Source organism: Arvicola amphibius, chromosome 5 (assembly GCF_903992535.2).
Source record: "Arvicola amphibius chromosome 5, mArvAmp1.2, whole genome shotgun sequence".
Classification (NCBI taxonomy): domain Eukaryota; kingdom Metazoa; phylum Chordata; class Mammalia; order Rodentia; family Cricetidae; genus Arvicola; species Arvicola amphibius.
The window spans coordinates 148,812,078-148,839,021 of NC_052051.1; the positions used below are offsets into that span (position 1 = coordinate 148,812,078).

Sequence of the window (26,944 nt, forward strand, 5' to 3'; positions counted from 1 at the left end):
CTCTGTCAAATTTGTTCAGTTCAGGATCTCTTGTCCAGGGAATGGTCCTACCCACAGTCAAGATCTCTTGCCCGTATCATTTGCTGTAATCAAAGATAATCATAGGCAAGCCTTGAGGTCCGTCTCCCAGGTGATCCTAGACTATAGATCTAAGAGAAGGGAAACTATCCATCCATCTATTACCTATCATTCCATCCAACACCCGCCCGCCCACCCACCCACCCACCCACCCACCCATTCATCCATCCACCCACCCACCCACCCACCCATCCATCTATCTATCTGCTTACCTACCTACCTATCATCTACCTATCCGTCCATACGGTGTGGTTTGGAGGCTCACGGTTGAAGGCTGGATGCCACTATACTCCCAAAATAAGGCTTTGGAGAAGTAATTGTAAGGTGCTGATCGAATCAATGGACCCATCCACATTTACATGGATAAATGAGAGGCAGTGAAAAACTGTGGAAGGAGGACCTGATTGGAAGAAATGGAGCCATATTTTTGAAGGGTATATTTTGTCTCCAGTCTCTTTGGCTCTCTCTCTCTTTTTCCTGTCTGCCAGGAGGCATGTAGCTTTTTTTTTTTTTTTTTAAAAAATCATGTTCTCTGCCATGTTCTGCCTTGCTATAGCCCAGAAACAGTGGGCCAGATGATCAGGACTGAAACATGACAGAAAAGAAACTCCAGACTCTTCCTGTCACAGCACTGAAAACTGCCTAATTATCTATCTATCTATCTATCTATCTATCTATCTATCTATCTATCTATCTATCTATCATCTATCTACTATCTATCATCTATCTTCTCTCTCTCTCTCTCTCTCTCTCTCTCTCTCTCTCTCTCTCTCTTCTCTCTTCCTTCCCTCCCTCCCTCCCTCCTTCCTTCCTTCTATCTACCTATCCACTTGTCTTTCTTTTCTAGTGTTGCTGGGTTAGGGATGGAGAACACAGCAGTACAAGCATCACGAGGCATTTCCTTTCTCAGTGTTCACTGTCATTGCTCAGATTCTAAAAAAAAAGTATGTTACCAATAGAAGAACAATATTCTTTTCCGCTCCCTTAAACTTTACTAAGGTTACCAAAAATCTTAACATATTTTCTTTCTCAGAAATATCAAAACATCACCACAGACAGGCAGACAGAGACATTCTTTGTGTGCCTGTGTGTTTTGTTAAAATTCCATTTAAAATAGTCATCAGATTAAATAGAAACAGGCAAAGTGCATTGGCAGAACTATTTCCTACAAAGCTGTGTCGATAGTGATTTTTTTTTAAACAAATGTCTCTGAAAGATGGGTCTAACATGTCCCCCAGTGAAGCTGGCCACCACTGTCCCTCCTGTGGGTGTTTGTGGGCGTGGGGAGAGACTCAGGACCAGTCCTTCTTCCCTCAGTAGCAGATAGTTTGGAATCAGGCAAGGTGCTCGCACACGTCCAGCGAACATCAGAGCATGCAAAAAGTTTAAGGAATGTACCCTAATGTCACAAATGGCAGTTTTCCCTAGACTGCAAACCTTAGCATCTATCTAAAGCCCTGTCAGAGGCCTGGCTATCCTGATCTGTCACAGATCCGGGCATCCGAGTGTGAATCAGGTCCATCTGAGCTAACAGCAGGAAGAAGCGCAGGGCCAGCCTGTGGACATTCCACTCGCTCTCTCTCTCTCTCTCTCTCTCTCTCTCTCTCTCTCTCTCTCTCTCCATCTCCTTCCCTCCCTCTATTGTCTGTCTGTCTGTCCCTTCTGCCTGCTGTGGGATATTTGTACCCTGTGTGAAGATAAATTGCTGTGATTGGTTTAATAAGGAGCTAAATGGCCAATAGCTAGGCAGGGGTGTAGGTGGGACTTCTGTGCAGAGACAGGAAGTAGAAGAGGAATTGAGGTATACAAGATGCCATGGAGTGCGGAACGTGCTGGACTCACAAAATGGGAGAGAGGTAATGCCACATGGTAGAATGTAGACTAATAAAAATATGGGATGATTTGAGCTATAAGAGCTCAAAGCTACAAGTCTAAGCTACGGCCAAGCTTTCATAATTGATAGTAAGTCTCCATGTTGTTATTTGTGTTCTGGTGGCCCAGAGTAAAATTACATCTGTCTGCCTCTCCGTTTCTCTCTGTGTCCTCTCTCCCTCTGTTTGTCTGTCAGTCTTTCCCCCGTCTGTCTCTGCTCATGCTCTTCTCTCTGTCTTGGTTTCTCTTTCTCCCCTCCCCCCATTTGTCTATCTATCCCCCCTGTCTGTCTCTGTCTCTCTCTGTCTGTTTCTTTCTCTCTCTCCCTCTGCTTGTCTGTCTGCCCCTTCTATGTGTCTGTCTGTCTGTCTGTCCTGTCTCTCTCTGTCTCTGTCTGTTTCTGTCTCTGTCTCTCTGTCTCTGTCTGTCTCTCTCTCTCTCTCTCTCACACACACACACACACACACACACACACACACACACACACACACACACACACACAGCTCAGCAGTCCTCAGGCAGCAAGGGGTACAGGAAGGCCCCTTCTCAAAGTGTCTAACTACAACTGTTCTGGCCTCTCCTGTTCCCACAGGTTGCTGGTCAGGTGAGGCCTCCTGGCTTCCTCAGATTCTCCCCTTGCAAGAGCATACTTCAGCTGGAAAAGCCTTTCAAGGAAGCCCTACTGCAGGCCCCAGCCCCACACAGAGGCAAGCAATGCATGGCACATGCCAAGGACATCAGCTCAGACGCTTCCAGATCTCTGCAGCATTTCTTTCTTTAGGAATCAATTTGATTGAGAAACAGGCAGGCGATTAGCCAGACCCCTGGGTGTGTCTACAAGGCCATTTCTAATTAAAGGAACTGCAGAGTCCATAGATGGCTTCAGATTCTAATCAGACTGACTGTGGATGGCGGGGCCTGGTTGGAGGATGGAGGTCTATGTGTGGTGGTGGAACTTTTTGTTACTACTCCATTCCGCTTCCTGTCCCCCACAGTGTGAACTGCTCTGTTCCTCCACATGCTCCCCAACACAATGGACCAAAACCTATGAGACTGAAATAGATACACTTTTCTTCTAAATGAAAAAAAAAGTACATGTTTTTCTTCTGTGTGTATGTGTGGAATGTATGTGTGTGTGTACATACTTACATGTGTGAGTGTACATATTCACATGTGTGAGTGTGTGCACACATACGGTATGGTGTTGGTGTTGGTAGTGTGTGTATGTGTATATATATGTATGTGCATATGTATATGTGTGTATGTGTGTGTATGTGTGTATATGTGTGTATGTATTTGTGTATATGTGTGTATGTGTGTGTTTGTGTTTGTGTGTGTGTGTGTGTGTGTGTAGAGACCAGAAGATAACCTCAAGTGTTTGTTCTCACCCTTCACCTTGTCTAAGACAAAGTCTCTCTACTTTTCTTATTAGCCCTGTGTATACCAGGCTGGCCAGCCCGTGAACCTCAAATGATGTTCATCTCCCCATCTACACAGCTGGACAAGTGCCAGCATTACAGACACCGTCTACCATGTCCAGCTTTATACCAGTTCTAAGGATTTGAACTCAGGTCCCTACACTTGTGTGCAAGCACTTACCCACTGAGCCATCTCTCAAGTCCTTCTCTTAAGTGTTTAATGTGAGGGATTTCATCACAACAAAGCAACAGTAACTAACACATTGCCACAGACAGCCCAAACGGATGAAACCTTGGCTTTCAGGTCCGGGTCATGATATTGTTAATTGTATAGGAGAGTGGCTTAAACTAAGAGATGAAAGGGTACAAATAACTCAGCACTCTCAGACACACTCCTACCATCTTGTGTCATGTGTAGATCACCAGGTCATGCTCCCACTGTCCCACCCAAGGGATTCCTCCTGGATGGCAGGTACCTCACCCTCCCTGCTGATCTTTCAGGTGCTTTTAGAGAGCCTGGCGATTGCTCCAGTGTCCCAACCTATGGACCTGGGTGCTGGCTTTTCCCTCACATCTACAGACTCGTGTGCTCACTTCAGCCCCTTCCTTGTTCTTGCACCCTTCCACCTTCAACTTCAGACACTTAAGACACCTCTTCTGGACTTCCAGCTCACTCTCTCTAGACCAGGACCCAGCAATGCTTCGATCCCCAGGGCCTACAATCCATGAGGGCATTTACTGCCTGCCTTGGTGTCCACTCCACCTTCCCTTGGCTGGGTATCCAATTACATCACCATTTCATTCCCTGGTCTTTCTCCTAATGTCCTTCACTGTCCTTCAACCTTGGCTAGGACCATCGTCCTAACTCTGCACCAGCCCTGTGGTGGTGGAGAGTCCCTGGAAGACACCCCCCCCCAACTCTGCTGCAGGAGTCATTTCTCAGATGTGTTAGCAGGACAGGCTGTGGGGAGGTGGACAGATCTGTGGTCTGCTTGCTCCCCTCACCTCGACCATTCCCAGTACCTTACACGTATCCCGGCTATGATCCTGTTGGCCCTCACCTCTGTAACACCCCCACATCACCGTCCCCTTCAGTTGCGTGGTAAACTGATCTTCCGCTGTGTTCTGATGCTGCCCTTGTCCACCCCCATCTCTCCCCTGGAACTTCTCCAGCCACTGCCACTAGTGTTTCAGCTGTCCCTTCAGCAATGCTGGTCCTGTCCTCCACATCCTGACAGTAGTCCCTCCGCCCACTCCCTAAACCCTCCTCCTGCTAGGTTCTTGTCATTGCATCTACCATGGCTTTCTTCTGGTCAGCTCTCGCTGGCTCCTCCTCTTCGTGCATCTATCCAGGTGTTCCTGAGCCAGAATCAGCCCCGCACCTCCTGTCCACATGGTCCCCTTCTCTCTAAGGCTCCTCCCCGCTCCTCCAGCATTCAACCTCCTCGTTAGGTCTTGGCTCCTCTTCTGGCCCCGTCTTGGGCATGCATGGTTCCTTCAGTCCACAAGCTCTTTACCCACCATCCGGCCTCCTTCCTCATCTTTCACCGACCTCCCCTTGACCACTCTTCAATACTGCAAAATAGCAGCTCTCTTGAGAAGTCCCCACCCATGCACTGGGTACGCCCTTTCCCCTTCAGGTCACTCTCTAGGTCCCTTAATGCTTGTGCTTAAATCTGTTAGAACATCTGAGTTTAAAGAACAAAACAAAACAACAACAACCAAAAACTCAAAACCAAACCACTCCAACTTTCCTTAAAAAACAAAGCAAAACAAAGTAAATAAATAAATCAACAAATAAGCCCCGGCTCCTGAGCTGCTTGTTTTGGCCTTCCTAGCTGAGATGGTCGCCAGCACCCGAGCAGAAGTTCCACAAAGGCGGGGCTTCTACTCACTCCCAATCCCAACATCTCCAAGATCTCTCAGAGGGCGGGTGCACCAACCCACCCCTGGGCATTGATTGGGTAGTGAGCAGATTGTGGCCTCACACACTCATGATTTTAGATCATCAAGGACACTAAGGAGAAAGCGTAGGACTATCTTCTTTCGCCAGTGCCCTGTGGAACGGGGCAGGGACTCCTATTTCCTCATGGTTTCCTAGGCTGACTCCTGGTCTGGGCTTCATTCTGGCTTCCTAAAAAGCTGGGAGACTAGATTTTTCTCCCTGCTGGTCAGTGAGACAGGTGGTTGTGTTCGTTTAGCTTTTCTCTGAGGCAGGGATCCCAAGTGGTACACCATTTCCTTGAACACCAGGTTTGAAGCGGGGCAGCTACAAGAGAGGTCCCTGAACAGAAAAAAAAGGCCCTTCCTTGCCTCCTCGTGTGGGTGACACCTGCCCTTGTCACTCTTGTGACATTCCTAAAGCATTTGACAGATAGGAAACTGGGCCTCTGATATTGGGGGTTCTGCCCAAGGCCAAATGAGCAGCTAGAACCAAATCTGGAAGCAACTCTGGGAAGAATCTATTGGGGATGCACCGTGCTGGGCAAAGATGTATGTGATAAAGACATCACAGCCCCAGCCTGCCAAGTAAGATCACCTCCCCTGCAAGGCCAAGCTGAGACTGATGGACCCAGGGGTTGAGACCATCCTGAGCTTCCTCTCTGAACGCCTCGTACATCTAAGGGCATAGACATATAGCATCCCGTAGAGCGCTACAGAAGATACAAGCAACACAACTCTCTGAAGTTGAATTGAGACACAGTCACAAGTCACAGTTCTCCAAAGACATGCATTATGGGTAACTGTGAGCTCCAGAGCTGCTCTAGAATGCAAGATTGTGGAAGACAGGAAATCGTACTCGGGACATGGTAGGGTGGCTAGTAACTGTATATTAAGAAACAGGTAGCCTGCTTGGGTTCCAGAGGTGGGTTCAAGGGTCAAGGGTGCTCAGCTAGGGGAAGGCTTCCAGGCTGGATCGGGATGCTGGGTCAGGTGGGACCACCACACCCCAGCAGTATAGGGAGAAATGCTAGAACATTAAGGCCTCTGGCATCACCAGCCCTTGGACCCGGGCCAGCATTCACCTGGGAGATGTGGGACTGTGTCCTCTGGCTCTCCCCATCACCTTCCGTCTTGTCTGTCAGCAGCCCTTGCACCTGGTACTCCAGCACGTAGCTGTCAATGAAGCGCTCCAGTTCCTCGATCTCCTGGGAGCGGCTGCTTCCTGCCTCGGAGGAGGCTGATGCCGCCGAGGAGTTCTCCATTCCTCTGGCTCAGGGGCGTGGGGTGGCTGGGGGAGAAGAGAACAGACAGCCTCCGTGAGACAAGGCCCCGCGTGGGAAATTCTCTCCACTCTTAGGAGCAAGTGGGTCTCCCAGTTGCCAGAAAAGTTAGCGGAATATTATTGGCTTATCTTTATCATCAAGAATATGTCGAGTTCCCACTATGAAGGGAAAGACATTGAGGCCAGAGGAGGCAGGGATTTGACATGAATCCACAGAACAGAGTGTGGGCTCGGTCAGCTATGGCAGCCTGTGGCCCCTCCACTGGGCTTTCCCAGGCTCGTGAGTCTCATGAACACATGTCACGTGAGGAAACTGGACATGGCAGTGATCCCACCTGGCTCACTGAGGCAAGGATAGGCATTGTGATTCATTTGTATCCTGCAATATCTTGGTACCAAGCGGGGCGCAGGGGGAGGACTATTCCATTGTCCCCTCTTGGACACTATTATATCCACATTATCTTTTAGGCTCCCTCCTGTTCTGGCTGCTGTTGTCCGATCTGCTCCAGGCACAATTGATAGCACCTCTCATCAGGTACCACCTGCTCTGGTTTGTTCAGACAGGAGACAGCTGCAGGGCCTGTCTGGCCCTTGATCCCTGTGACCTGGAAGTTAAGGATCTATCTAACACCTCACAGGGACATCCTGGACAGGAAGGAAGCCCTGCCTTTTCGCCTCAGATGACAATTTCAAGGTAGCAGCTTTGTGACCTTCAGTGGGCCTGAGCAGACTGAGCCCCAGCTGTCTATAGTACCAGACCTCCGGTACCCCTCTCTTGCATCCCCTCCTGTTCTCTCTCCTCAGCACATTGTTTACAGAGATGCCATCTGTCGGTCTTCTACCGAAGTCACTCCTGGGAAGCTGACCCTCACTCAAAGCGACAGAACCCCAGGCAGGTGCCAGGCAAACCCTTCTCCCTGATCTCAGGCGGCAATCTCCTATGTCCATCAACTACTTTTCCGTTGTGTTTAAAATAAACACGAACATTCTTTCAAGCATGTCCTCAGTAGCTTTAAGCATGGTCACAATGCTGCGTAACTACGACTACTTCCCATCTCCGTTTCTGTAACTTCTCATTACCCCAAACAGAAGCCCTTCGCCCACTCCGCATCAGCCCTTCACTGCCCTGGCCCAGGCCCTGGTAACCCTACCTTCCTTCTGACTCTATGACTTGCTTATCCTGGGGGACTAGGTTTAAGTGGGATCATGTAATAATTTTGTGATTAGTTTATATCACAGTGCATTCAAGGTCCATCCATGCTGTCACACAGCAGAACCTCATGCACTTTTATGGCTGATGATGAGATATCGTATTACAATAGCATGTCACTGGCCGCCTGCTCACCCATTCACTGGCGTGCAGGCTGTGCTCGCATCTGGCTGTGGAGAATCCGCTATGAACATGGGTGTGCAAATATCCATTTGCTATGCTGTGTTCAATTCTTTGGGGCACGCACCTACAGGTCCCCCACATCTATAAGTCAATAAGGGGTGCCGCCTCCACAACACATACTTCTTTCAATGCTTTCCCTCCTAATTTGGCTTCTAAGTCACCGTGAGGGGAGATGGGAAAACCTCATGCAGCTGGCTGAGCTGGGAGCCACAGAGGAGGCTTCTGGCCTTCACAGTGAGAGCGAACACAGAGGTTGGGACCAGGGCCAGCAGGGAAAGGAGAGACGAGGGTGTGCACCTGACTCAGTCACTCAAGCGGGATGCCCATCCCAGGAGCTGGCCTCTGCAGTGATTCCCTGGGACCTTGCCCTGCCCCTCCCTATTCCTTGCCAGGTGATGATGGATGAGAAGGACCAAAAGGCCAGGAAGAGGAAAAGAGCTGAAGCTGCATTTTGTTGTAAAGGGCACCAAATTGGAGGGTGGTACCCTGAGGCTGCAGACGAGGACAGGGCTGAAGCAGACAGGTATGATCAGGACATGGGGCACATCTATGTCTGTCTGGTTGTGTTCTGAGACCTCCTTCCAGCTAGGCCACACTCGTGCTGTGCTACAGCCCCTCAGTGCCTGCCTGCTTATTTTAAGATCAGAAAGTAAAACACCCGCTCTGATGGAAAGACACCCTCCCTATACTGTTGTCCTCGTCCCCAGACTCTCACAACCCAGCCCCTTATTGTTTGGCCCACAGTTGTTTGCAGCTTCCACAGAAAGCACACAAAGCGCAGGGGTGCCTGCTGAGGTACCTATCTCTCCTCCTTCTCCTGGTCTTACCTGGCTCTGAGCCCAGAAGCTCACAGCAGTCTCCCTCAGGCTATCAGGGCCTAGAAGAAAAGGGGGCCTAGAAACAATAAGATAGTCTCCACCCTTCATTATCCTCCCATCCACCACCTGCTCAGTGACAAATGGCATTAGGTGCTGTAAATTTAGCCAATCCTTTTAAGAACAGACAGGCATTAGAGGCATCCCCCCTCCCTTCCCCGTTCAAGGATGAGCTGGGTGACCTGCAAGCCAGGCTAGATGCTGGGAAAACTTGTCATTCCAGCCCCTGGGAATCCGTCATTTTAGCCCCTAACTTCCTCAACCTCATTCCCTAACCCACCCAGCACAGCTGCTGAACCTCACACAGGAAGCTGGAAAGTCTCAAAGTCTGCTTTCCTGGCTCAGGTTTTTGGCTTTGGGCAACAACAAAGGACTCAACCACCTTAGAACACAGGGAAGCTGCAAGGGACCCTAGAAGTGAATAGGGGGATTATTTGATGCTCCCAGGCTCAGAAGTCAGAGCTCTCCACTCTGCTTGATCCCAGCAGGATGTCGACTCCGTATGAGGGCAACATCTGAGCTTCGAGAGCAGAGGACCCAACATGGGCTCACTGGTTTACTTTTGCTAATGTCAATCATCACATCTACCTGAGACTTCGTCCCATCTTTCCCCACATTATTTCCTATGAGGCCTGGTACCATACAGCACCATACCCCTGGGTTCCCTGTCAGTGGTCTGTTCCTGGTGACCCTGGCATACGTGTGCTGGCTGATGTCCATTACATGCTAGTTCCAGATCCCCTACCCACAGGGCTAGCTAGAACAGCTTCACCCAGAACACACAGTTGGGACAACTTTTCCTTTATCACTTGCCAGGCAGACCCGGGCCAGGGTTATATATAGAGAGAGCCTGTGGGAAGAGAAAGGCTGGGCTGTCTGGGAGGGAAGATGCCCATAGCTGTCCAGAAGAAGCCATGGGAACCTTTTCCCTGCCAGGCCCCCATCTCGTCTGGCCTGTGCTCCAGCCCCTCACAGATGACTCTGCAGAAAATGTCAGTTCCTTGGCAATCCATTCTTCACCCCTATTGTCTGGTTGCTACAGTCAGTACTGGCTCCATGACTCGATATAGTCATGTGTGCCAGAGGAACACAGGCTGGTTCAGGGGAGGCCCGTGTGAACAGAAACTTTAGGTTCCCAACCCCTGGGAAGTGGCAAAGTTCAGAAACATGCAGCAGTGGAGGTGCGAGCTGGAATTAGCAACACTTGCTGCCGCAGGAGGTAGGACGTCCATCATCCTCTGAGTGGGGATGCAACCCCCTACTTCACAACTCCACTTTAACCCTTTCTCGCTCTAACACTGGATAGGGCGTTATTCTGAACGCTGGTCTGTGAGAACACAAATGTCCCACACCACAATCACGGCGTCAGAGGACGTGTGAATTAAAGCTGAACAGACCACACCAGCATTTGCATGCACCGTGCAGTCAAAGAAGCACTTTCCTTTCAATTGTCCATGATGATGCATTTCTTTTGGGGGGTGGGCAGGACCAAAAGAGATGATGCCCAGCAGACAGGCGTGGTTAACTCCCAAAATCCAATGGTCACAGAGTCCCCAGTATCTTGTTAATGCCGATTCTGACTGGGTAGGCTGGAGCTGGAGCCCAAATGCTGGGGTTATTTTCCCTTGGAACTGTCTGATTGCATACCCCAGGCTGATCTTAAACTCCTGATCCTCTTGCCTCTGCCTCCCAAATGTTGGGATTATGGGCATGCACCAGCATGCCTTGTGAGAGTCTATATTTCTTGCCAGCTCTCAGGACCAGCTAAGATCAGAGAATCCTTCCCATCACAACTACTCTTATTCAGATACCCACTCAGCGGTGGCATAGCAGGATAGTGGGAGGCTCTATCCTGACCTTGTGGCTAGATAGCCAGCACCCTACAAAATGTTGAGCTCCCCTCATATAGTCCATGCAGGGCGCAGGGAGAACTGGCACACAGTAGGACCTAATAAGCTGAGGTGCCTATCTCTGGAGGGGTAGGGGACGACCCTGGGCACTGTCTCCACACCATTGTTTCTAAAATCCAGGTTGCATAGCTTTGGTGGCACTCTGAGAATCCCACCTAATCCTACGCGGATGAAAGTATCGAAACAAAACAGTTTGCTGGAGGATGCTCAGATACCCCTAGCTACTGGCAGTCTAGACACAGGCCACTCAACAACTCACCCAGTGGAGTCAGTTCCCCTATGCCTGGTGACTGTCAGCCTTTGGGATCCCCAAGTATAAATCTCAGTTACCATCATTCACACTGAGTGGGAACTATAGGCTGGGGGTACTCAATAGGAGACTACCCTATTGCCCTACTCCGTGAGCCAAGTCTGGACAGGGTCCCTTTGGCTTACTGCTCCAGTCTGAGAGCAGGGTGACTTGGAGCAGGGCTGATTCCTGTGAGAAGGCAGGGCACAGGCAGCAGAAGGCAGGAGCTGTGGCTTCTTAGGAAGGTTGGCCTATGCAGCTGCCAGTGATCCTGGAATGCCTAGGTAGAGAGGGCCCAGCAGAGATACTGAGTGATCTGTCGTCACATTGTCCTTGCCATCCAGGCCTCCGAGTGTGTTTCTCAAGAGAGAAGCAGCAGAGCAACCGGGCCCAGGACAACCAGGGAAGGGATGGGAGAAGGGGCAGGGCACACAGGTGGGTTCTGTAGGTGCAACTCCTGTATTACTTCTGGGCATCCTTACTGTACAGGTCTACCTTCAAGGTCTCAAGGACCACAGGGGCCTCCACTTGACCTGACACTGACCACCTCCCTTGGCTCCAAGCACACTCTGCCTCCGACACCTTCTTATCCTCCCCATATCCTGTTACTCAATCCTTGGCTGTTCTTAAAATATTTATGGGTCTTTATCTTGCCTTGACAAGACAGCAAGACCCTTGAGGTTCTGTGGCATTCTATACCTGTCTCCAACCCAAGCCCAGGCTACACACACACATACACACACACACACACACACACACACACACACACTCACATACTCACGCATTTCACTCATATATATACACACACACTCACACATTCACTCAGACACACATATATACTCACACTCACACACTCATGCAAACACACCCTAGCACATGCCTTCAGCACCAGCCTCCCCAGTTCTCCTGCTCATGACCACTGGGCTCCAGTTCTCCCCAGTTCCCACCAGCTCCTAGAATGTCAAAGACAGAATGCTAGGGTCCTCCTATCCAACACTCTCCTCCCAATCCAGGACTTGACCTCTTCCTATAACATTCTAGAGCCTCCTCAAGACAATTTATTACCACTAAAGCATCCTGAACATTTGCTGAACACTGCCCCACTGGTGCCAGGGGACATAGATGTCAGGTAAGATGGACCAAAGTTCTGCAGGGTCACTAGCCAGACAATTGAACTACATCCTTGGCTGGAGTTGGGTGGCTTCCTTGCTGGGGGAATACAAGGACTATTCTCCAGCTGGGGGAATACAAGGGCTATGAGATCTGATTCTAGCACTTGTTAGCCCAATGCCTGCCACACAACTCTGGGCTGTCCCTAACCGGCCTCCTCATCTGTAAAGAATGCTGATGAGCACATACCTCACTAGGAGATGCACAGATGGAGTGAGGAGATGCATGAGAGAAGGGCTCAGCACACCCAGGAACACGGCAAGCCCTCGTTTACCACTGGATCCCACAATCACCCCTTTTCTTCCCCATTCTACTTCTAGACTCTCGCCCCCCTCCGCCTCTTTGGATTACACCCCTGTTTCCGGGGCCTGTTTCCAGGCATACCTTCTCCACAACGCTTTACTTGGTCACTGGCTACTGCTGCCAGTGAGCTCTCCTCCCTAATGTCTCATTGTCTTAAACTCCCCACGCTCTGTCTGGGCCTTAAGTCTGATCCTCTCCTGGGTTACAAATACGGGGTGCCTTCAGTTCTGCCACGCTGCACAGACTCAAGGGGACCCAGTCTCTCTCATCCCTGCACTCCAGGTAGGTAGCTGGGCCCCACTTATGGCTTTCTTCAAAGGCCTCTGGACTTACTGTCTGAGGAGAAAAAAAAGACTATCTTGGAGTACACTGGATAAGAGAAGGGACACCAAATGTGTCCTGTTGTGAACCCAGCAGGGCACTCCAGGTTAAGGCCAGAAAGCTCCAAATGCAGAGGCCCTGGCACCCAGGCCCTCCTCAGGTAACACTCCCTCTCCAGTGTCCCTCTCAGGGTAACCACAGCCCCCGGGCAGTTCTCTTGGTCTCTGGAGCATCTTCTTGAACCACAGCCCAGCAGAAGTGGTGGTTCCACACCACCTGGATCTCAATGGAGCTATAACACAGGAGAGCCAGTCAGTCTTCAGCATGGAGAGGTAACTGGAAGGCGGAGCTGAGACAGGATCCCTTTTCCTCTCCTCCTCACGCTGCCCTTTTGAAAGCCGCCTGGCCCCTCAGCCCACAGCAGCCTCAAAACAGCTATTCAGGGGCTCACTGGGCCTTCTGGCCCTCACAGGCACTCACACTTTTCTCTGCAGTAATAAGACGCCATGACCTTGGAAACTTCTAGAAGAAAGAGATTATCAGGGCTTCCTGTTCCAGAAGGAAAAGAGCCCATCACCAGTATGGGGAATGGCGGCAGGCATGGTGACCGGAGTGGCTGGATGAAGTCAGAGCTCCCATCTTGAAGTATATGCAGGAAGCAGAGAGAACAAGCTAGAAATTATGAGTTTCAAACTCTCAAAGCCCTCCCCCAATGCCATGCTTTCTCCAACAAGTCCATACCTCCTCTTCCTCCCCAAACGGCTCCTCCAACTGGGGACCAAATTTTCAAATGCTGAAGACTATGGGGGACATTCTCATCTAAACCATTATATACAGCATCCCTCAGATGATAAACACATCATACGTAGAAGCCCAGGAGCAAAGTAGAGCCGCCTGCAGCTCCTGACCACCTATGGACTATGGCATTGTATCTGGTTGAGGGCTTTAAAAATATCTGAGTGAAGCTGGGCAGTGGTGGCGCACACCTTCAATTCCAGCACTAGGGAGGCAGAGACAGGAAGACCTCTGTGAGTTTGAGACCAGCCTGGTCTACAGAGCATTCAAGAAATTCAGAGCTACACAGAGAAACCCTGTCTCAAAAGTAAATTTTTTGAGCGAATATTTATAAATCATAAGAGTTCATGTACATACCAATCAACTCTGGCCCACCTTTTCATACTGTAGCTGTCAGCTGGAGTGAAGGGGTACTGGTCCATTCAGACCACAGTCAACCTATGGCTTGCATAGACCCGAGACCCCCTTGTTACTGCCGTACCGCACACAGTCGTCTCTCACAAGGCTCCCCTTGCCCACGTGTGGCACACCCGGACCTCCAGGTGTCCAAGTATGACCGACTCCAGCAAGGGAGTAAGAGGAGGTTGTCTGTGAGCACAAAAGGCGAGTGTGCCCCTCAGAACTTGGAAGTAAATCTAGAACAAGGATTGTTCCCTGAGCATTGGAAATGATACCCACATAGCAGTCCAAACAGAAATATGTAGAAAAGTCGTTGCTCAGAGAAGAAAGAAAGTGGTTTTCTTCTCCACAATGTGGCTGGAAGCAGTATCACTTGGAGGCACTAGGCTGGCCCAGTCAGAAGCAAACCACCACAGAAGGGAGTCCAGTCATGCTCTGTCCAGGGACAGGATGCTCCTCCTCAGTATGGCAGGGAGGGAAGAATATCCAGGGGTGCCTCCCACTCCCCTTTATGTCCCCCCCCACTCCCCTTCATGTCCCCAGCTTAGGACTGCCTAGTGGGCCTTGTAGCTGGCTCCAGAGAAACCAGGACCCAGCATATCCCTCCCTTGGCCTCCAAGAACTGGAAAGCAGAAAGCAGCCCGCAGGACACTGATGCTCTTTTTCCACAGGGCTGCTGAGAGGCAGAGACAGGTAACAGTACAGAAGAAGTAGCTCAGACAGCTCAGCTGGAGGCAGGCCTCTCCCCTTCCGGGTAGCCTATACAACACCTGGGCCCACTGGACAACCGTGGGCATCCTGAGCCAAATCTATCCCCAGTGTTGTCATAGTGTTCCGTGAATTCTCCATGAGCCCTGAGGAGATGGAGCAGCAAGAACTTTGGATCCTGGGTTCCCGAACTGGCCTCTAGGCCCAGGGCTAGCACCGTCACAGCTACCTCTGTTACTCCCACTCACACAGCTGGCCTTTGAAAGCAGGTCCTCAATACCGTGTCCTTGGAAACGATTTCCAAGCCATCTCCCCTCTAAGACTATACTTATCTTCAAATAAACTCATAAATGCTCCTGTAATGTGGACAGTAATAAACACTAATTTACAAAGCATTTACCTTAGGCCAGACACCATGTGACAGTAATTTAATCTGTAAGACGTCACGATGCAGACACCATTTTGTCCCTGCGGTACAAATGAGGTTACTGAGGTGGACAGGGGCTGGCCAAAGGTAACTTGGTTTGTGATAGGCTGAGTTAGTACAGAAACCCACACAGAACGGCTCCAAAATGTCACTATTCTAACTAGAAAAGAGGCACCCAGCGTGTTACTCAATTCCCACTTTGTCCCTTGCTCAGCAGCCACGAGCTGCGGGATCCCACTGAAGGCTAGGGTGCTTTGGAACCAGATCCAAGTCAAGGCTTGGGGCCTGCACAGGTGACAGAGTAAACGGCCATCAGGTGGTCAGATCCCTGGGAGCAGTTCAGGTCTTAGGCCTTCCTGGGGGCTTTACAGCCTACAATGGCTGGATCAGTGAGCTCTTATAACCCTGCTCCTGCAGGCAGAACAGGTGTGCAGCGTCCATTTTACAGCTGGAACCCCTAGAGCACCCTGTCCTGCTTGACAGGCCAGGGTAATAATCCAGGATCCTGATTGCAGCCCTCCATATTTGCAACATCACAGAGACTCTTACAGCATAAAATGAATCAGTGGACATTCAGGTTGAGCTGGGGTGAGCCAAGGACTCAGATGGCTAAAGGAGCAATATGGGACAGAAGGTCTCATGAACTACACAGACGTCCTTCAGAGAGGATAGAAAGACTCAACTCTTCATAGACCATAAAGTGGTCTGTGTATACCGTCTGTCTTGTAAAGACAGTGTTTGGGGCTTGGTCTTTTGATTTTTTAAAAAAAAAGTGTGATGTATGTGTGTGATATGGTGTGTGTAAAAATACCAAGGCCAAGGCCAGAAAAGGGTATCAGGGGTGCATCCTCCATCACTCTCAGCCTATTCCTTTGAGTCCGGATCTCTCCTTGAATCTGGGGCTAGCATTTTCTCTTCCAGGCTGGGAGCCAGCAAGCTGTAACAGAGCTCCTCAGGTTCCGGGCGATGAAACACAGCACAGAGCTAGGACACAACACGTGGAACTCAGAGCCTGGACTCAGCTGGATTCCTGAGATGCTTGCTTTCCACACCCCCAGGTTGCTCAGCAGACAAACATCCAAACCACCCTTCCCTTTTCTTTTTTTTAGACCCACAGCAGACTTTGAAAGTGACAAGAAAGGCTGAGGCAGTCTATGACGCATTCTTGGTCTAACAGACTGTGCACAGGGAAAGCTCATCCCCATGCTGTCCCCTAGACCAGCTTAGACACCTAAGTGACAAGGAGGTCATCAGTCTATAGCTGCCGGATACAGCGTTCCCACGCACGGATTCCTTTGACTGTAGTCTCACAGTCAGATAACACACAGGCCACTAGTTGTTCCCTGGTGCTCCCACGGCCCTCTGTACAGGACGACCCCTGGGAGCATCTTCAAGCATGTCACCTATATACTGATTAGCAACATCCTTGCTGAGTGGGACCTCAGCTGTCATTGAGCCTGGTGCACCCTTCCAGAATCCATGGGTTCAGAAGATATCTATCTGTCTTGTGGGTCACTGCTAAGACGGTAGATAACACACAGCTCTTTTGTGAGCTTGGAATTACAGCTATGCCCACCCTCACCCCCCTGCCCCCAACATGAACACAGATTAATGTGGTCATGGCCTTGTGGCTTCTTAGAAAAAGAAAATCCTGTTCCTTTCTTTTCTTAGAGATGGATAAAAAGGGGCCTAAAGCAGTAGTGGAGAGGGTAAGTCTCAGTTCAATAGAGCTGAGATGCTCCTACAGGGTTCAAGCCGGAAGGATGGTCCTCCTAGCCAGAGCATATCTGCCCAGCATCGAGACCAGTCCCTGCAGCAGGAGCGCCTCATCTGCTAGCCAAGAGCGAGGAAGCGATTCTCTGATTTCAGTGAGATTCGCTGTCTCCCTAGGGACCCACTTGTGTAGGAAATATCACTGATACGGGACAAGCCGCTCGGGGATTGCTGCCACAGGAAGCCACTTGGGCTGCTCAGAAAGAATGGGGGAAAGGAGAGAATCAATTTCTCTGTAAGAAGAGAAGGGCAGACATGTCCACCTTGTCTGGCACCATCCAGGAGAGGGTGGATGGCCAGGAAAACACTCAACATTCCAGTCTGGGGTGCAGAGACAAGCTAAGACTAGACTGGGGACACTGAGCTGTTAGAATTCAAAGGAATTCTTTTCTTTTTTCATTTTTGGTTTTTTGAGACAGGGTTTCTCTGTGTATCTCTGGCTGTCTTGGAACTTATTCTGTAGGCCAGGCTTGGCCTCAAACTCAGAGATCTGCCTGCCTCTGCCTCTGCCTCCCTGAGTGTTGGGATTAAAGGCATGGGCCACCACCGCCCAGCTTCAAAGGAAATTTTGACTCTGGTCCAGTCCTTAAATATCTGTCACTGGTTCAGCATCTGCTAGGCAACGTCTAGACCCCATGCTACCAAGGTGAATGGAGGCATGGCTCTGTCCTTCAGGATACCTTTAGGGTAGCAAGGAGAAGGCCAAAGACAATGTGTCAAGAACATGTCACCAAATCCTGCCTAGAGCCCCAGAATACAAGCCCAGGTGGGGTCTGTGTGATCCTCAGTAAGTTCCACCCTCAGTCTCCCCATGACGGGAGTCCTGACAAAAGGGGACACTGAGGTAGACTCACAGAAAGAAAGCATGGACAGAGGAGAGCAGACAGGTGACATCAGAAGCCAGAGTTCAACCAGGCACAGTGGTTGGTACATGCTTGTAATTCCAACCTAGGCAGCGGCAGGAGGATCCTGAGCGCAGTGCCAGTCTGAACTAAATAGTGATACCCTGCTCAAGACAAAACAGGAATCCAAGGCCCACAAAAGTTGGTCAGCAAAGCACCAGAAGCTAGGGAGACCTTGGTGCAGAGTCCCAGCCACACTGCCAGAAGGATCCAGCCCTACCCACACCTGACCTTCCAGCCTGTTGTGGTAAAACAGTCAGCGGGGGTTGTTTAAGCTGAACGTTGTTGCTCTTTGTCACAGCAGCTCCAGCACAAACACCATTTGTACACAACGTACACTGCATATGTGACAGCTCCCTGTGTGCACACACTGACCCCAGTAATAGTTCCTAGGTGATCAGAACAGGCACCAAACCAGAAATCAGCATTGCAAGCTATGTAAAAGCCCTGAGGTGCATTCTTTGGGCAAGCATCCTGTGTTCCCATTTTAGAGATGGTCAGTTTTAGGAGGTAGTGTTAGCATCAACCACACTTGGCCCTTATTGGGTTCATGGGAAATTCTTCAGTTCATCTTGGGGTTTTCTACTGGAACCCAGGACCATTGCACCAATTCAGTTGAATGCCGGCCAGGTAAGGAGGAGTCACAAAAGAACAAGGGAAGTCCCCATGGAAAACAAGGCCACACAGGAGCTCAGAGTAAACCAACCTCAGAGGGGCACAAAGTGCAGTAATCTATAAGGGTCTGTGGGTTCCAGGTCTGCCAGCAAGGTGGCACATATTTGGCATTTCTAGACGAGGAGAGCAAGCCAAAGCCCAGGTGATGGCGGAGGCAGGTGGAGAGGAAGAGTACAGAATAGGAGAGGGTTCATTTCATAATTTTCGGGCCTGACTCAGCTAGCTACCTGCTGTGGAACTGCCGCTCTACAGACAGCCATGCTGTAGCCTCTGCCCACTGCTGCCAGGCCAGCTGACAGCTCCCGAGAGTGGCAATACGGGGCATAGTCTCAACTGTGGGGTCTTGGGTATGTAGTTCATATGGAAGTTATGGGGCCCAGGCAAGAAAACAAAAGCCTTTCTTGATTGAAATAAAAACTTCAAACTGAGCTTAGTGCCCTGTGTGTGTATTTGCATGTACTTGTGTGTATGTACTTGTGTGTGTGTGTGTGTGTGTGTGTGTGTGTGTAGCAATACAGGGTGACTCCCTAAGCCTTCCTGGATTCTCTGATCCAAATGCACTGCCCAGCACACAATTCAGAAAGGGAAGGCAGGTGATGTGATTGGAGGGTGAGGGGAGACGGACTCCTCCGGGCCACATCTGACTGGTATAAACAATGGCTTAATCATGATTTTTCCAGAAGCTTCTGTTAAATGGCATTTAACTAAATAATGGACATTCAGGAAAAGAGCTGAGATGCTATTAGCCATTCTAGGCCAGGACACGCCTGAGGCTGAGGCCCACCTTTGATCCCTCACCTCTGCTGATCACCTGTGTGTACACTGTTTTTCTTACCTACATAGGAGGACAAACACTTAAAAAAAAACTCCTTTAGCTGAAGAATATGGAAATAAATCTAAACTATAATTATATTTCAACTTATACCTGAGCAACAGATTAAGAAAATACTAATAGCAACAATAATAACAACCCAGATAACTTTGCATGGCTTCATCTGTGTCCTTTCCAAGTACTGCAAACTTGCCCCTTTCTCCAGTCTTCCAGGGAACTCCTGGAGCTGTACTGGATTCCAGGCTCATTACTTATGGTTTCTTACACATTTCTGCCCATGGCATAACTAACCCAAGAGACCTCCTCCAGAACTCCTTCTGAGCCCTGAGAGATGCCAGCTCCCACTGGCACATAACGCCAGCTCCTCTGGCCACTGAGAATTCCCAGGATGGAAGTGACAGCTAAGAACTTCAGGAGGGTCATTTGTGGTTGGTGCCTGTTCCTCTGGGGCAGGTTGTAGGCTGGGGCTCAGTGGGGCCAACCAGTCTGGCTGTGGCTCCACCTGCTTCAGGGCCACTCAGAACCCGCGTCACCACTCCCTGACCCATAGCAGTTAGCCAGCAGATCAAGAGTGGGCCTGGGAACCTGGCACCTCCCCTTTGTTTCCTTTCTTTGGGGCCCAGAGCCAAGCAAGCGTGTGAGCAGCAGGCTTGAGCTCTGCTGTGCTGACAGCTTCATCAGGCTGGTCACCACCTACTAATTGCATCCTCAGCACCACAAGCCCTTCTTGTCCCCTCCAACTGCAACAGAGCTGCCTGTCACACAGCCTGAGCCATAGTGCATTCTAATCCATGCCTGTACTGAATGGTTGCTCTAACTTCAGGTTCGGTCCAGCCTCTGCTCTTGCTTCTGGTCCACATGGACATGGATTCAAGAGCATTTTCCAGTCTCCTCAGGGAGTTTGCTGGTCTCTGGGACCTAGGCTAACTGGGACAAGGAGAATAGCGCCTGAAGCCCACAATGGAGAGGATCAGGAGAGGAATCCAGAGGGAACACAGACCACCCACTTACCTCCCTGACATCACAGGAGGAGCCAACAAGGTGATGACTACCAGGGGACTACCACGGAGTAGTAGGAGGTACTGCCTGCCCTTGTTCTATGGTTCCTGCCCAGGTTCCCCTGGAAAGAGGCTAGAATTCATACTATGATGTAAATGACTAACCGTGAGTTTTAACAAGGGAGACAGAGAATAAAGAATGGCCCGACCACTGGGAACCCAAAGACTTGTACAGAAAGAAGGCAAGACAACACCTGGAAAGGAGTTCTGTCTTTTCCTAGTGTGGGTGCTGCTGGGGGTGCCCTACTAGGTCAGGGCTGGCTCCTGGAGGACCCCCCCCCCACTGAGGACTGTTGCAAAGAGAGGGCTTGTTTGTCCTGGCCGCCCAGCTAACTTAGCCCTGAAATAACCACACAGAAACACATGTATTAATTAAAACACTGCTTGGCCCATTAGCTCTAACTTCTTATCGGCTAACTCTTACATCTCAGTTTAACCCATTTCTATTAATCTGTGTATGGCCACATGGCAATGGTTTACCGGGAAAGATTTGGGATGTCCGACTCTGGCAGCTCTATGGTGTCTCTCCCCTACTCTGCCTTTCTTTCTCCCAGCATTCAGTTTTGTCTTTCCCGCCTACCTAAGTTCTGCCCTATCAACTAGGCCAAGGAAGTTTCTTTATTCATTAACCAATGAAAGCAACACACAAACAGACGGGACTCCTATACCAGATGACAACACAGATTCCTGGTTCCAAGGAAAACTAGGGGCTTGGTGGCCAGAGACTTAGCTCTAGTGGCTCTACTATCAGTTAACTGTCACCTTGGACAAGCCACAGCTCTGGACCACCCTGGTTTCTGTCTCTACAAAAAGAGGACCCTGGCCTCATCCCAGGATTGGGGAGGTAGTCTCCAGCTGGCCCTCATGCCCTGGATGTACAGCAGGCTGTCCTGGCTGGGGGCCAGAGTTCCACCATTTCTGTCTCTGTTACAGCACCACAGCAGCAAGAGTAGATTCCAGGCTAAATATGGAACCACAGACTCAGGCTTCTCCACCTGTAGGCCTGGCCCAGCTGACGCTGCTGCCTTCCAAGCCACTCCAAATGCTGATTCAGAAACTCTGCACATGGCCAAAAGCCAGACGGGTCAGGAGGGCCAGGGCAACAAAGAACTTCCAGACACATCAAAATGCAGCAGTGTGAGGCACTCCCCTCTAACGGAAAACAGGCACGTGCCTGCCCATTAGTTCAACAGCTCAGAAGAGCAGACATGCCTGAGTCTTGGAATATACCAGTTTGTTTCCTACAAAGGAACAGGGACACAATCTTAAAACAGGAGAGAGCCCTCTGTGAGGCAGGACATGTAGGATGAGGTATAAGGCCTCTCTCTTTAAATAAGACCATGTGACTTGGCACCACATCCTCACACAGACACTAGAGAAGCACTCCACTGCTGACAACATGCCTATGGGAGGCTGAGGTCTCAGAGGGAGGCCAATTTCCCATCTACAGACTCAAGCTAACTCTAGCCCAAGTGACGCAGTATGAGTCACATACCCCTCCCCCCAATCCCTAACACAAATGCAGTGGCATCTACCATGCTGCCAGAGGCTCACATGTGCCCCTCTATAGATCTCCTTGAGCCTTGGTTGCAGGGTGACCTGATTTGATGGGGTCACACAGGCTTAGGATAGGCCTAAGAAGAGGGGATCTGGACATGGATACATAGAGAGAAGACTATGGGAAGGTGGGAACCTAGAAAAGTGACACATTCCCACCAGTAGAATGAAGCCGCAAAGCATTGTGGGAGGTAGAGGGAGTTAGTGTACACATAGGACCTAAGAGAAACAATGCTAGAGCCTCCATTCATACTGTAGCCCAGGGAGGACAGAAACAGTAGAAGATGACTCAAATTCTTGGTAAGCCTGCGTTCTCCACCAGTAGGGAGAGGGGCGAGGAATGGTGAGAAGGGGGACAATGACCCTGAGGAGATCCCCTCACATGCTGAGCTTCTTCCCGCTTAAATCTGAAACAAAGGTTGCTTTGGAGAAGGCAGAGGCAACAGATCCAGAGAGAGGATGCAGCCTGAGGCTAGGCAGAGGAACCAAAAGATACCCAACCTGCTGGAGAGGACCTGGGAAAGAGGAGGTGGCAGAGCAGGGCAGGCAGGGAAGCCAGGGGAGTCAGCTGGAGGGTCATAGGGAGAGTTGCTAGATGTATGGATAGTAGGAAGCAGTAGACAGACAGACAGACAGACAGACAGACAGACAGACAGACAGACACACGCAGATACAGACGATATATACAATGTGAGCCCCAGCATCGGTTCAGCGACTAGTTAGGTGACAAGAGAGTCACCCAGACAAGGAATGCAGACTGGAATCATGAGCTGGATTTAGGACTGCCACTCTGACACAGCTGAGGTGCAGCTGTCCTGAGCTGGTGGTGGGGGCAACAGGGCCAAGGAACAGGGTAGCTCGGGAAAGCTGGAACTAGAACTTCCAAAGTTCCAGAGAACAGGTCCCTGGAGAGGACGGTGACCACAAATGCTGGGAGAGCAGGGATATGTGGGATGTCTTAGTCAGGGTTACTACTGCTGTCATGAAACACCACGACCAAAGCAACTTGAAGAGGAAAGGGTTTATTCCGCTTCCACCTCCAAGTAACATCCCATGACTGAGGGAAGTCAGGAAGGGAACTCAAACAGGGCAGGGTCCTGCAGGCAGGAGCTGATGCAGAGGCCGTAGGGGGGTGTTGCTTACTGACCTGCTCCCCCTGGCTTGCTTAGCCTGCTTTCTTATAGAACCCAGAATCACCAGCCTGGGACAGCACCACCCACAATGGGCTGGGCCCGCTCCCATCAATCATTGATTAAGAAAATGCTCTACAGGCTTGCCTGCAGCTGATCTTACGGAAGCATTTTCTCAGTTGGGGTTCTCTCCTCTCAAAACGACTCACTTGTGTCAAGTTGACGTAAAATCAGCCAGCACATGGAGGGTAGGACCCGAAGCAGCCGCAGTCTGAGGGTGAGGGTGCCCTGCATGGGAAGGCCACCAAGGTGGGCAAAGCAGAGTGCCCATGGACCTGGCACTTAGGAAAGTCCTGTAATAAGGCCTCCCATGAGGGGACAAAATCCTTGAAGGCTTGTTTATTTCTGAGTCCCTGAAAGAGAAACTCCACAGTCACTAAAGACAACACTGAGGGGGTGGCAGGGGCAAGAGACCAAATCAGCTCACAGCTGCCAAGTGTGTCCACACCTTCTCAATGCTGCTCTGCCGCTCCGAGGGGTTCCCTGGTGAAATGTGGAACAGAGGACTGGTCACGCTGATGCGTTCCTGTTTCCAAACGCACTTTACAATATCATTAAGGCAGAATTTAGTGAAACACAAAGATACATGTATAAGATTTGAAAATTTTGCTTCTATATAACTTCTATATAAAAAACAAAAAATAAAAATACCAAAAGTCAGTCTTAACATTATGTTTGTGAATACATACATATTATATATACCATACATGTAATATAGAAAATATATATTATGTAACTACATAATATATATTATATATTTAGGTCTCCAAAAATATATTATATAGCTAAAGTTTGGGTTGCAGATATTTCAAACCAAGAATGATTTAGGTCACAGCATCCTCTCATTTTGCTGGGAAGTTGGGTGGCCAGCCAAAGTCATGTCATTAATTAATGACATAGCCAGGACCAGAAGCCACACCTCCTGAAGCACCCCAGCTCCTGTTGCTACCACATGCTCCGGCGCAAGTCAAACTGATGTCAACAGTCACAGAGGCCATCTCAATCCTGCTGGTCCCCACAGAAGGGGCTGGGAGGCTCAGCTGTGTTACCAGCTGTACTATCGGCGGTTGGGGGTCCTGTTTTTACAATTATCTTGGCTTTGTGGTACAAAATCACAGATATCTCCATGCCATGGTGCCATGTCTTACACACGGAAAGCTTTCCAAAGGCCATGTAATGATGGTTTCCCCCACCCAATGTGATGCTTTGGGGAGGGGGTGGGAAGTATAGGAGAGAGTGAGAAGTTTTAGGGTCTTGAGGTCACACCCTTGAGAGGAATCATGAGATGCTGATCTCGTCTCTCTCTTGGCACCTTGGCTAGGAGTTATTTCACATGTCCCCATCCTAATATTGCAGCCTCAACAGACACCCAAAAGCAACAGAACTAACAGACCTTGGACTAAAATCTTCGGAACTGACAGCCAAAAGCCTTTTTTCTATTTATAAGTGGATTATCTGATGGAGGACTCTCATTGGCTAATAAAGAAACTGCCTGGCCCATTTGATTGGCCAGCCCTTAGGTGGGCGGAGTAGACAGAACAGGAAGAAGGAAGTGAGGTAGATGGCTCAGTCAGATGCCACGCCTCTCCTAAGTTAGACAGACTGCCGTGCCTCTGCTCAGAGAGAGAGATGCGATGGAGCCAGCCGCCAGGTCAGATGTGCTGAATCTTTCCCGGTAAGACACCATTCATGGTGTTACAAAGATTATTAGATATGGGTTAGTCAAGATGTGAGTAAGAGGCTGAAAATAATGGGCCAGGCAGTGTTTAAAAGAATACAATTTGTGTGATGTTATTTTGGGTTTTAAGCTAGCCGGCGACCAGGAGCAGGGCGGGACAAAAAGCAGGCCTGCCCGCAGCTCCACACTACAGAATGGCGCCCACGTGGATAACCGAATCCACAGAAAGCTTGAGAAAGCTTGGGAAAGAATAGAGTAAAGCTCTATTTTTCGGGTCTGGCAAGCAAGCACTCTCATCTAAGAGAGGCTTCCTGACTCAGCTTCAGCTGCAAAACATTGCAGCTCCTTTAAGAGGTTCGGCTACGAAACACTTAAATGTTGTTGATGAAAATTAACTGCATGCTTTTCGGTTTTCAGCCGTAGCAGGAAAAAAGCTGTGTCGTTTTAAAATGCCGGCTTTCTGAGCCATCCTGCCAGGGCAAACTCTGACTCTTTCAAGCAGGCGATCCTGACTATGGAGCTTTTGAGTGATGTTTAACACTGTTGCAGCTTGCTTGCTGGCAGGGACCTTGAACCGCCAAAGAGTTGTGGTACCTCTGCCATGAGGCTGGAAAGCTAGGGAATGGGCTGGATCTAGTCGCCAAAGTCATGGCTTTAGTCCTACTGATATTGTTTGGTAAAGTAAAGACTCATGTAGTCAGAAAGAGAGATATACAGTAAAAGAAAAATTCAAAGTTGAAGAAAATGTCTAAGTGGTTTACACTGTGTTAAAAATATATGCAGGCTAAAGGTTAAAGTTCTTAAAAAGTAAAAAAAAAAAGAAAAAGAAAAAAAAGGAAGTAGTTTGTTGTGGTAGTACACACCTTTAATCCCAACACTTGGGAGGCAGAGGTAGATTGACCTCTGTGACTTCAAGGTGTGGTAGCACACACCTTTAATCCCAATGCCTGGGAGGCATAGACAGACAGATCTCTGTGAGTTCTAGGTGTGGTAGCATACGCCTTTAATCCCAGCACTTGGGACGCAAAGGCAAGTGGATCTCTGAGAGTTCAAGGACAGCCTGGTCTACAGAGTTATTCCAGGACAAAGATCTACAGAGAACCTGTCTCAAAAAGTAAAAGTAAAAATAAGCGAAATAGAGGTTAAAACAGAGCTGCACAAAGATGGAAAATACACAAAGAATCTTGATGCTGTATACTATTATGCTCTCTTTGGATTGTTTGAATGCTGAGGAAGGAGCAACAGCTGCTAAAAGATATTTGTTTATAAATGCTGCTGAACTAATACAACATAGATATTTTGAAAATACCTTGACTTCAGAATTTGGATCTAAGGATATGATACTTTGGGAAAAGAGATTCTTCTTTTATTTTTACAAAAAATGAGACTCTGTGGATTGCTTCTAACCCAATATGGTATGATAGACCACGCCCTCCTGAAAGGTTGCTGTGAACACCTTCAGAAAATTACTTCACCCAACTGATGACTGAGATGAACTTGGCATACAGGTTATACCATGAAAGATCTGATTAACAGCGTCCCCATTCAGCAGGAAGCAGTTAGGAGAGAAATAACTGCGCCCATATTCCCAAGTATTGTTTATAAATGTTCTTTTACATTTAAAGGGGGAGATGATATAGATATAAATAAGTTGGATTGTTGTGAATCTTGGTTACTGATATTAATTTAAGGTCAATCTTGTTATATGTATTTCTGATCTTAAGGTATTGTGATTGTGTAGTTCTTTTAAGAATGTAATGTATAATTAGGAAATATAGGTTGCTAATGGATAATCATCGATAATAGTAAAGCTTGTAGTCATGGTAGATTTTCTAGATATATAGAGATATATTTCAGTTAGATAGGCATATCTTCCAAAGACTACAGAATATGGCATTTTAAATGTTTTAATAACTTAGGACTTTTCATGACAATGAGACATATCTGCTCCTGGCAGCACTTGCTACTTCAAGAGGAAAATGGGCATCGAAGAGGCTCCTTATGGAGTTTGATAGCCATTTTGGCAAGAAACTGCTCTTGCCTAGACTGATGCATAGTCTGGACACAGAGAACCCTAAGAAAGAGGACTGCTGAA

At 49.2% G+C, this 26,944-nt stretch overlaps 1 protein-coding gene across 5 annotated transcripts in view; it reads right to left on the reverse strand.

Moving 5' to 3' along the window:
- The window catches only part of Ctif (cap binding complex dependent translation initiation factor), a 255,117-nt gene that overhangs the window by 189,827 nt on the left and 38,346 nt on the right, over nucleotides 1-26,944 (reverse strand). For 2 of the 5 annotated variants that reach the window (XM_038330210.1, XM_038330214.1), the window contains exons 2-3: nucleotides 8,815-8,881; nucleotides 6,395-6,600 (exon numbers count right to left, since the gene is read on the reverse strand). In XM_038330210.1, the coding sequence (XP_038186138.1) occupies nucleotides 6,395-6,574 (180 nt within the window). In that variant the 5' untranslated portion in view covers nucleotides 6,575-6,600; nucleotides 8,815-8,881. The remainder of the gene's footprint in view (nucleotides 1-6,394; nucleotides 6,601-8,814; nucleotides 8,882-26,944) is intronic. The other 3 variants (XM_038330213.1, XM_038330211.1, XM_038330212.1) reach the window with 2 other exon arrangements.